General features: G+C 36.5%; 1 protein-coding gene across 1 annotated transcript in view; it reads left to right on the top strand.

The window, feature by feature from the left end:
- LOC124605414 (myrosinase 1-like) overlaps positions 1 to 12,341 on the top strand; it is a 184,106-nt gene that overhangs the window by 162,423 nt on the left and 9,342 nt on the right. The window contains exon 10 of the mRNA XM_047137070.1: positions 416 to 556. Within this exon, the coding sequence (XP_046993026.1) occupies positions 416 to 556 (141 nt within the window). The remainder of the gene's footprint in view (positions 1 to 415; positions 557 to 12,341) is intronic.

Genomic DNA, 12,341 nt, shown 5'->3' with positions numbered 1-12,341 from the left:
GTGAGTTATGCAAAATATTATAGTACAATTTGCCACCACCCTGTCAACTAATCAGAAAATAATACATTGAAGAAGATGGAAAAGTTGGCTAATGTTAATCCAGATGGCAGAATCACAATAGTAACACTGTCCATAACTACAAGTATTTTGCATGTTTATTTTATGCCATTATAACTATTATTAAGTATAATTTTACTTCACTTAATTTCTTCCATTTTCCATTTTGAATCCTATTTGTGAGTATGACCTGTAGTTTCAACTCTCATTCCCTAGTAATTCTTTCTGATTTGGTGTACATTCCTTTTAAAGAAAACAATGTTTTCTATTAAACATTAAAAATGTTTGTCAGCTTCCCTTAACATTTGCAGTATTTCTACGGGTGAAAACAGTAACATATTTTTATTTATATATGAAGATAGTGCCCTGGGGTCTCAACAAATTGCTGAACTGGATCAAGAATGAATATGACAATCCACCTGTGATGATAACTGAGAATGGCTTTTCTACAACTGGAGAAGAAGGGCTGCATGACACACAAAGGATCAACTATTTCATTGTATGTATAAAATTTCACTCTCTCAGCAGTTTACTATTCTCTGTAGTTGCTTGTATTTATTACAAACCAACACAAAATTTCACTTTGTATCAAATAATAATAATCTGTGTGACAGTATTTTTGTTCACAATAGCCATCACTGCAAGCTTCTGTTATTTTTGTTTACATGTACTAATGACAAACAACTGTGCTGGGTTGCATGCACTGTACTTACAGCCTGAAGCAACATATAATTGTATTGGAAACACCTGATTTAAGCCATGACACAGAAACAGGAAAAAAGTAAAAATCTAGCTTCTATAACTACAATTTTAATGTAGCAGGCACTTCAGACTCTGACAGGAATGTAATATTATGAAGTTTGGGAATTAAGATGCCGGACACTTGCTATAACTCTTTATTGAAAAAACTTACACAAGTGAAATATTGTCCTCTTCAATGTAGTCCCCTCACTGATCCCTGCAGTGCGCCATGTGAATTTTCCACTTTTGGAAGCTGTACTGTAAGCCTCTCCCCGATGTTATTCAATCTGTATATTGAGCAAGCAGTAAAGGAAACAAAAGAAAAATTTGGAGTAGGTATTAAAATCCATGGAGAAGAAATAAAAACTTTGAGGTTCGCCGATGACATTGTAATTCTGGCAGAGACAGCAAAGGACTTGGAAGAGCAGTTGAATGGAATGGATGGTGTCTTGAAGGGAGGATATAAGGTGAACATCAACAAAAGCAAAACGAGGATAATGGAATGTAGTCGAGTTAAGTCGGGTGATGCTGAGGGTATTAGATTAGGAAATGAGACACTTAAAGTAGTAAAGGAGTTTTGCTATTTGGGGAGCAAAATAACTGATGATGGACGAAGTAGAGAGGATATAAAATGTAGACTGGCAATGGCAAGGAAAGCGTTTCTGAAGAAGAGAAATTTGTTAACATCGAGTATAGATTTAAGTGTCAGGAAGTTATTTCTGAAAGTATTTGTATGGAGTGTAGCCATGTATGGAAGTGAAACATGGATGGTAAATAATTTGGACAAGAAGAGAATAGAAGCTTTTGAAATGTGGTGCTACAGAAGAATGCTGAAGATTAGATGGGTAGCTCACATAACTAATGAGGAAGTATTGAATAGGATTGGGGAGAAGAGAAGTTTGTGGCACAACTTGACCAGAAGAAGGGATCGGTTGGTAGGACATGTTCTGAGGCATCAAGGGATCACCAATTTAGTATTGGAGGGCAGCGTGGAGGGTAAAAATCATAGGGGGAGACCAAGAGATGAATACACTAACCAGATTCATAAGGATGTAGGTTGCAGTAGGTACTGGGAGATGAAGAAGCTTGCACAGGATAGAGTAGCATGGAGAGCTGCATCAAACCAGTCTCAGGACTGAAGACCACAACAACAACAACACTGTAAGTCTTTCCCTGCTATGCTGTTGAGGATAAAATGCCAACCTTAAATGTGAGAGGAGGGAAGCATTTTAATTACCACTGATGCTGAGTGGGAAAAAATATACAGTTTCTCCAGTCCTGACTATAGTTGGACAGTGGTAGTAGTGAATTCTCAATCTACCATGAATTCTCAATCTACCATTGGAGGATCAACTTAATAGTTTGGGCATCCACCATTCACAAGTACAAAAACGAAGGAAAACTAGAAAATTTCCATCACAGATAATGAAAAGTCACATAGTAACTTACTTGCTCCATATGATATCCTTGGAAGCTGTTGCTTCAGAAAGTCCTCAAATTCTATGTTGCTATTGTAATAATCTTTAGATAAAACACGGAGTATAACACTTTTGCATCAAATTTTAAACTTGTCTGGCTGTGAGCCTTCTTAGAATCAGGTCATGTGCCTAGCTCTGTTGGAATTATTCTACACTCTAAAGTGGAACAATGTATTAACAAATTCCTCACAAAACTTTGAAAATTCACCATAGAAGCTTATGAGATCTTGAAACAATTTTATGGTGATCAAGTCTATCTCATACACAAGTTTTCAAGTGGGTTAAGAGGTTCAATGATGGTAGGGGAGATGTTGAACATGATCCAAAACTGGGCCATCCTTCCATTTCGAAATCTAAAGAGAATCTGGAGGTCACTAGAATTGTTCGGGCTGCCCGACCATTCAAGAAATTTTAGAACTTGCCCATATCAATAAGAAAATTGTCAACAAATTTTGCTCAATGATCTGGGCATGATAGAGGTTTGTGCTCAAGTGGTGCCAAGAATCCTCAAAAATGAGAAAAAGCAACATCGAGAGGATTGTTGTGCTGACATTCTTGAAAATACTGAAAATGATTCTGATTATCTCAGTGAAGTAATTACATGTCATGAAACATGGATATTCCAAACTGATTCAGAGACTACATGACAATTCGTGCATTGGAAGAGCCCTCAGTCACATAGGAAGATGAAAGCATCATGACCAAATCAAAATTCAAAGCATTGATGATTGTTTTCTTCAATATGTGAGGTGTTATCCGTATTGATTGGGTGCCTGAAGGTCAGACTGTCAATCAAGCTTGTTATGTAACTATTCTGAAGACCGTTCATGAATGTGTGTGATGAAGGAGACCAGATCTGTGGAAGAATTGCTCATGGAATCTTCACCAGGACAATGCACTGGCGCATAATACAAGTTCTCTGAAGAGGTTTTTGGCAAGCAACAATATATCAGCGACTTGCCTTGCCTAGCAGCATGCGATTTCTTCCTCACCCAAAACTGAAGTCTGCGCTCAAATGAACCAGGTTCGAGTCTGTCGATGCAGTAAAGGAAAGAGTGATGAGTCTGTTTGAAATGGGACTACCTCCCCATTCCTGTCTGAAATTCATTCCTTATTCAACATTCTCTGAAGAGGTCATTTTAGCTCAAATTTTTAACTTTGTGGACTTAATACTGTTATATCTATACCCAGTTTCAGTAGTAAACTGCTCTTTAAAATAATTACTACTAATGAGTTTACTGTCTCACATTAAATTTCACATTAATATACTACCTGACTTATATTAGCAATTAATGGGAATAAGCCATTTGTTAATAATGCAACTTTGAAATTTTGTAATATATTGCACCACATATTCTTGAAAATTTATCACTCCCCCGTTTCTGAAAAGCTACAATGTTTATTCATTATGATTATTTTAAATGTCCACTCCTGGTAGCTGACTGGTCGGCATGACAGATTGTCATACCTGTTGGCCTGGGTTCGATTCCTGGCTGGTTCAGAGATTTTCTCCACTCAGGTACTGGCTGTTGTGTTGTCCATATCATCTTCATTTCATCCCCATCAACATGCAAGTCTCCGAAGTAGCATTAACTGGAAATACTTGCATCAGGGAAACGGTCTAGCCGAATGGAGGCCCTAGCCACACAGCATTTCCATTTCCATTATTTAAAATAAGAGCTCTACGTGAGAGCAAATTAAAAAAGTGTTAATAACATCTCATTCAAAGTAATTTGTTTATAATTAACTAAAACGTAATTTAAATTGTTGTACTGCAAAATTCATTGAAATTTATATGTTGCAGCTGTAATGTAGCAGTCTTGGATTGTGTATAGGAGTATGCAATACACATTTTTTAGTGTATTGCTTGATACACTGTATAAAATGTTGTGTTATTGTATGATTTAATTTGACATCAATTACTCATTATTTAAAATTATTTGGAACAATAGAGGATTATATGTGGACTGGTGCTAAACAAATCATATCATTAACAAAACAATTATTAACAGTGATGGAAGTAAAGTATTTATCAGTTTATATTCATTTAGCACAAAATTTTCAAATTTAAAAGTATAGTAACTCAATTATTTAACAGTCATTTTTGTATTAAATTTACTTTTTGAAAATTCAGAAAGTCAGCATAAATAGCCAAACTGTTTAGTAATGTATAACATAATGTAATTAGTCATTTGGAGCATAAAAATGTGACTTTATTCCTGGCATGCATATAAATGTAAGTAGTTGAAATAATCAAGTAATTTAGCTGAAATTTACATATTTTACAACTGACTGTCTACAGTTAAAATTTTATTAGAAAAGCAAGTTATTAAATGACACAAACCGCATAAACAACTTTCCACCTTATTGGAAACCGAACTGTTAATTTTCTGTGAAAATGTATTTTTTCTATACAGTTTTATAAGATGTATGAGTGCCTATAAGATAATATTATGAATTGATATTTTACTGTATAAGGAGCATTGTAGGGCCAAAGCAGTTGTTAGTTATGGATTGTGTCATAGGAGTTTTTAATGAGAGTGCAAGTTTTGGTTAGTTGGAAAGAATAAATGAAGAAAATGTGTCAGTGTATTAGTGTTGGATCATTTTATTTTTAAAAGTTAACCTACAGGCATTGTTAAAAAATTCAGTATTATCCAAAAATGCAATGACCTAGTACATCTGCCAACCAAAGGTGAACAACACAAACATCTCTGAACTCTTTAAGATAAGTAATGTTTACCGCTCAAAAACATCAATGATTAGTAAACTCCTCAATTAATTGTTGAGGAAAATGCAGTCTGTAAATAGAAATTGGCACCAAATCCTTATGTTCTATTGGAGAGAAGGGACATTTCATGGTGCACTCACAGACATTTAAGCAACCATTTTTCCCACACTCCATACGCAAATGGAATAGGAAGAGTCATTAATACGTGTTCCAATGGGAGGTACCCTCTACCATAATTCCACAGTGTTTTACAGATGTTTATCTATTTTATAGATGTAGAAGTACAAATATGTTTTGCTATGAAATCAATGGAAAAATGAGCTGTTTGAAGACAAAGCATAGCAATTTTGTGATTACATCAAGAGAAAAATTCATTACAGGAAAACTAAGAAATTATGAGTCAGAACTGCTAGCCAGTAACTATCTTCAGGAAGAAAGTATTGTGAGAAAAAAAAGTGTTGACTCTGACCTAGTTTCCTCTTTACTCTTCCCCAACTTGCCCTCTCTCCTTCCTGAGGAAGGAGCAAATAGTTCTGAAAGATAGGGTAGTGTTGTTATTTTTTCTTTTTATGCATGTATTCTGGCAGTACTAAATATCTTGTGAACCCACTGCTGTGCAGAAGAAAAGCTGCTCCTCCCCATTTGTATTAATAGCCACTTCTACCTTCTATTGGAAGCTTCGCTCCTGGAAATGATATACGTACAGCCATGACAATAGTCGTGTGTGTTTAAAGGCACTGCTGCTTGGCAAGCAGGTAATGGGAAATTGCTATACTTGAATTGTGGATTCGACATTTCTGCATGTTAAATGGAAGTTTGATGATTATCTTTGCATCAGAGTATATAATTCCACTTGGAACATTACCCAAGGGAGCAAAGTCTACATGAAAATTATTTTTATGTCTTATATTGTGACTGTGCAAAGTCAGCATTAGAATTCCAAGATTCGTAAAGAAATCTGTGCAAGGGATACAACAATGTACTTTACACAGTATTTTTACTGCTCCCTTCTGCTGAATAAATAGTTTATTTACTTTAGGTGCACTGCCTCAGAAGAGAATTTCATAATACAGCAGGAAGATCAACTTAATATGTTAACTCTCTTCTCTTTAGGTCACCACAAGAAAAGAAACTTCCAAAAGAAAAATACACTGAATGGAGCCTCTTAATTGGTTTATCTATGTGTCAACTCCATTTTAACTTTTTTTTCAGATGGATCCCAAGAAGTTTTAACACAGTGTTTCATTTAGTATCTAACCATTAACGTCCATTTCTAGTGCTAACTTGTATTTTTTGCTTATATGAAACTGGATATTATGAATCTTCAAGAACTGTTTTCTGTACTATTTATTTATTCATCCATCTTTAAGCATTTGCATATAATGTATGGTGTTATTAGTAATTTAAAATGGCTTTTATACACTAGGCTTGACAACTTGATGAACTTGTTGATATTGTATGGTACAGGCACAACAAATTATCAATTAAAATATGCATGATCAAGTGATGAAATGATATACAAAGGCGTATTGGTAATGCATTAATAATCACAAACATGTGGAACAATACATCATTCATATTCAGTAAATCAGACTACTTTTTAATACTTTTCAGATACCTTAGATATGCAAAAAACTTGTCACAGAACTTTTTGTGAGGCACACATGAAGGTAATGTATTATACAGGTTTATACATACCAGGTATCCCTGCTAAGTGTCACCAGGTGTGTTTTATCTGATGTTTCAGCAGAGACTTGCAATCTCATTTTTGCATTGTGTAGCTGGAATCACCCAAAAAAAGCAAAAAAAAAAAAAAAAAAAAAAACTGATAATCATGTCTTTCATACAATTCTCATTGCCAATGGAAAGCATTGATTTGATTGTTATTACAGACTAAACTATTTTTAAAGTGAAATTTTACATGCTCATTTGATGCAGCAGCCCCAGTTAGATATTTGTTTCATTAATATGCGTTAAAAAGGACAGTAAAATGAGAAGAATATCCACTACTCGGGCAATGACTGAGCAGCACTGCTGCACAGTGGGAGTAGTCACTGTGAGCCTTGGCACTCCAATCACTCCTAGAGTACTGATTATTCTTCATGTTTTATTGTCCCTGTTAATAAATATCTATAGAACAAATATCACACTCTAAACTGCTCTATCATATGGGCAAGTAAAACTCCATTTTAAAAAACATTTTGCTTGTAACGGGCATTCAAATTAAAACCAGTCACTAGTGTCAAGTAACGGTAACAATTTTACTAACTCAAAAATGTAGTTATACACGGTACACATACTCAAAAACAGTCACCAAAACTGTTGGCACATTTATTCCATCGCAACATTAGCTGGTCGATTCCATCCTTGAAGAAGCTAGTAGGCTGCTGTCGGATCCAGGCCAGGACCCAGTAACACACTTTGTTGTCCATTGCAAATCAATGTCCATGATAATTTTTTTAGAAGTCCAAACACATGAAAGACACTTGGTGAAAGGTCAGAACTGTACAGTAGATGTTCCAGCATTTCCCCCCAAAACTGCTGCAATGTCATCTTCACTGCATTGACCGTGTGTGGGTGGGCATTATCATGCTGGAGGATAATGCCATAGGACAACATGCCTCGGAGTTTCAACTTGATGGCTCATCTAAGGTTCTGTAAAGTGGCTTGATAAAACTGGGCATTGATGGTGGTTCCCCATTCCAGGAACTTGACAAGCAGTGGGCGCTTGTGGTAAGAAAGGGAGGACACCATGACCTTACCAGAACTGGAGTGCATGGCCTTTGATTTCTTTGGAGAGGGTGAAGTCGCATGTTTCCACTCCTTGCTCTGACCGTTGCTTTCCGGTTCAAAATGGTGACACCATGTTTTGTCATCTGCAACAATACGCAACAGAAAGCTGTACTCCTCCTCATGATAATGTTTCAGATGACGCAAAGACAGCACCATTCGAGTATTGCACTCTTCAGCAGTCAGTTGGTGCGAAACCCACTGTCACACAGATTTATCGAACATTCAAGTGTTGACGCATTATGGCGTGAGCAGTGCCAATGCTAACATCCAGTAACCAATGGATCTCATCCACAGTGATTCTGCAGTTGTCCAAGACTAAAGCATTCACTTTTGCAACCATTTCCAGCATGATGACACAATGAGCCTGGCCAGCAGAAGCATTGTCTGTCAGTGACTCGCGTACTTCAAGGAATCGTTTGCGCCATTCCACAACACTTGAGCAACTCAGATTGTACTCATCATACACAGCCTTCATCTATTGATAAATTTCATGGCCACCAACTCCCTCCACCTCCAAAAATTGAATCACTACTCGTTGTTCCCACTTACTCGCCTGCATGTTCGATAGTGGACAATAACTTGTGTGACCACCTTCTCTTTGATGTGAAACGACACTGGTGCTATGCAACATCAAATGGTGCACACACGTCAGTCTCTCTACCAATTGATGGCGCCACCATACATGCAGTTACATGGTGCCACTTTACGTGTAAGGCAAAGGTAGGCTCACTGGCCATGTTTCATTTAATTGAACCTCATAATTCAACAGTTGTATCTTCAATGCTTGATGAGTATTTTATTGATGTGCTGACTGCCTTAGGCTATACATATGAAAGTTTACTTTATATATAAAAGACAACTGCATGCACAGAGAGAGGGGGCTGTTGGTATATATAACTCTCCAAAACAGGAACCACATATATTTTAGTTCCTGAAATTCCAGACATGCAAAATAAATTATTTCTAGGATAATTCTGTCACAAAATAATGTCACATCTTAGATGGTAATGACAGAAAGTATAATAAGAACTAAAGAAACGTTCTTCAGATACCAGTACACATGTCTTAAAGATGCACTCAGTGTGAACACTGGATAAAATGAAAATTATGTTTAGCATCTTTAATAAGTAATGATTAATAGATAGTACATTAGTTGCAAACTAAGTATTCAATTACTAAAGGTATTCTTTGGTACTTAGCTTCAGTTTGATCATATCGTTCTTGTAATTTATGCAACCTCTGTCATATGCATAATGGACAGATTTACATGGCATGTTACAAGGCAGGTCATTTACAAATATAAGGAAATATCAACTGTGCAAGCACTAATCCTTGAGGAATATCTGAAGAGTAGCACTCAGAAACTGTCACTGTTGACTGTTGCAGCATATAATTTGTTTTTGGTTTCTGAGGAAGGAGTTCGTATAGGAGAGTTTCAAGTTCTTAATATCATCACATCATAGTTTCGCGAGTGATATTTTATGGTTTACGGAATCAACTATCATGGCTTCAACATGCCATTTTGAGTCAAAATATGCTCCCAAAAAAGAAATAGTATTTTCTATAACCTTGACCCTTGACAGTTTGCAACTGAAACCATATTGACACTTAATAAGGGTGGTATTATTTGACAAGCACGTGTCTTCATGGGCAAGTGCTCTACCAACTGAGCTACCCAAGCACGACTCACGCCCCATCCTCACAGCTTTACTTCCGCCAGTACCTCGCCTCCTACCTTCCAAACTTTACAGAAGCTCTTCTGCTAACCTTGCAGAACTAGCGCTCCTGAAAGAAAGGATACTGCGGAGACATGGCTTAGTCACAGCCTGGGGGATGTTTCCAGAATGAGATTTTCACTCTGCAGCGGAGAGCACTTGCTCGCGAAAGGCAAAGGTCCGAAGTTTGAGTCTTGGTCTGGCACACAGTTTTAATCTGCCAGGAAGTTTCATATCAGTGCACACTCCGCTGCAGAGTGAAAATCTCATTCTGGAAACATCCCCCAGGCTGTGGCTAAGCCATGTCTCCACAGTATCCTTTCTTTCAGGAGTGCTGGTTCTGCAAGGTTAGCAGGAGAGCTTCTGTAAAGTTTGGAAGGTAGGAGGCGAGGTACTGGTGGAAGTAAAGCTGTGAGGACGGGGCGTGAGTCGTGCTTGGGTTGCTCAATTGGTAGAGCACTTGCCCACGAAAGGTAAAGGTCTGAAGTTCGAGTCTCGGTCCAGCACACAGTTTTAAGCTGCCAGGAAGTTTCAAGAGTGTTTTTTGCCCACCAAAAAAATTGAGGAATCTTGACCTTAGGAAATGTGCTCCATAAAAGATTCCACGCAAATGTGGGCTGTATTATATAGGGCACACATGTTGAACAGTGTAGGAATATTGTGTTGAACACTGTCATCATACATGCCTAGGCCACCCTAATAAATCAGTCTAGTGGAGCATTGCCTGAACTTGGAGCATCAAATGTTTTAAGACTTAAGTTTCATCCCCATTGTTGTAATTATGGGACTGTGTTTTTAAGGCAGCCATACATATCATACAGCAGACAATCTTACCAATAGGGATGCAGGTTTCAGTTAAGTGCCATCTAGAATCCAGCACTGGCTGTCATTAAACTAAAACAAGAGAAACAATATCTTCTGATTTATGACCCAGTGCACCACACTGCAGATATTTAATTCAGCTTTTAACCACAGGAGCATCCAGCAGCACAGTCGTTGCCCACATCACAAGCACAGAAAGCCTTTCTGTGGCTTCTGGACAGGGGCACTATGAGTGCTGTTTTCATCCAGCTGTGAGCACCTTTTCATACATGCATACTTCCTGCTCCTAACCTGATAAAGTTTGATGCCACCAGATAATTATCATCAGTCGCATGTTGCAGCAGTGACAACAGCAACTATCACTGCCTGAAGCTGTTGAATAGTTGCCTCAGTGAAATATTGCACAAGGCTATCTGGTGGAAAACCCAAGGAGTGTATTCGCAAGATATTTAGTACTGCCAGAAGACATGTATAAAAAAATAACAACACTATCTTATCTATCTTATCTTTCAAAATTATTAGCTGCTTCCTCAGGAAGGAGAAGAAACTAAGACAGAGTCACCACTTTTTTCTCTCACAATCCTTTCCTCCTGTAGATAGTTATTGGCTAGCAGTTCTGACTCTTTATGTATTACTTTTCCCATTGTGAATTTTTCTCTTCATGTAATCACAAAATTGCTATGCTTTGTCTTCAAACAGCTCATTTTTCCATTGATTTCATAGCAAAACATATTTGTACTTCTACTTCTACAAAATGGATAAATATCTGTAAAACACTGTGGAATTATGGTAGAGGGTACGTCCCATTGGAGGGTACTTGCCATTGGAACCCATATTAATGTTTCTTCCCAATCCATTTGTGTGTGGAGTGTGGGAAGAATGGTTGCTTAAATGTCTGTGAGTGCACCATGAAATGTCCCTACTCTCCAATAGAACATAAGGATTTGGTGCCAATTTCTATTTACAGACTACATTTTCCTCAACAATTAATTGAGGAGTTTACTAATCATTGTAATCATTGATGTTTTTGAGCGGTAAACATTACTTATCTTAAAGAGTTCAGAGGTGATTGAATTGTTCACTTTTGGTTGGCAGATGTACTAGGACATTGCATTTTTGGATAATGCTGAATTTTTTAACAATGCCTGTAGGTTAACTTTTAAAAATAAAATGATCCAACACTAATACACTGACACATTTTCTTCATTTATTCTTTCCAACTAACCGAAACTTGCACTCTCATTAAAAACTCCTATGACACAATCCATAACTAACAACTGCTTTGGCCCTACAATGCTCCTTATACAGTAAAATATCAATTCATAATATTATCTTATAGGTACTCATACATTGTATAAAACTGTATAGAAAAAATACATTTTCACAGAAAATTAACAGTTCGGTTTCCAATAAGGTGGGAAGTTGTTTATGCGATTTGTGTCATTTAATAACTTGCTTTTCTAATAAAATTTTAACTGTAGACAGTCAGTTGTAAAATATGTAAATTTCAACTAAATTACTTGATTATTTCAACTACTTACATTTATATGCATGCCAGGAATAAAGTCACATTTTTATGCTCCAAATGACTATTTACATTATGTTATACATTACTAAACAGTTTGGATTTTTGTGCTGACTTTCTGAATTTTCAAAAAGTAAATTTAATACAAAAATGACTGTTAAATAATTGAGTTACTATACTTTTAAATTTGAAAATTTTGTGCTAAATGAATATAAACTGAAAAATACTTTACTTCCATCACTGTTAATAATTGTTTTGTTAATGATATGATGTGTTTAGCACCAGTCCATATATAATCCTCCAATGTTCCAAATAATTTTAAATAATAATGTCAAATTAAATCATACAATAACACAACATTTTATACAGTGTATCAAGTAATACACTAAAAACTGTGTATTGCGTACTCGTATACACAATTCAAGGCTGTTACATTACAGCTGTAACAAGTCTAATCTTATTGTCATGGTCCCCATGGC

This window comes from Schistocerca americana, chromosome 1 (genome assembly GCF_021461395.2).
Source record: "Schistocerca americana isolate TAMUIC-IGC-003095 chromosome 1, iqSchAmer2.1, whole genome shotgun sequence".
Taxonomy (NCBI): Eukaryota; Metazoa; Arthropoda; class Insecta; order Orthoptera; family Acrididae; genus Schistocerca; species Schistocerca americana.
This window is presented reverse-complemented; position numbering and strand designations above follow the sequence as displayed.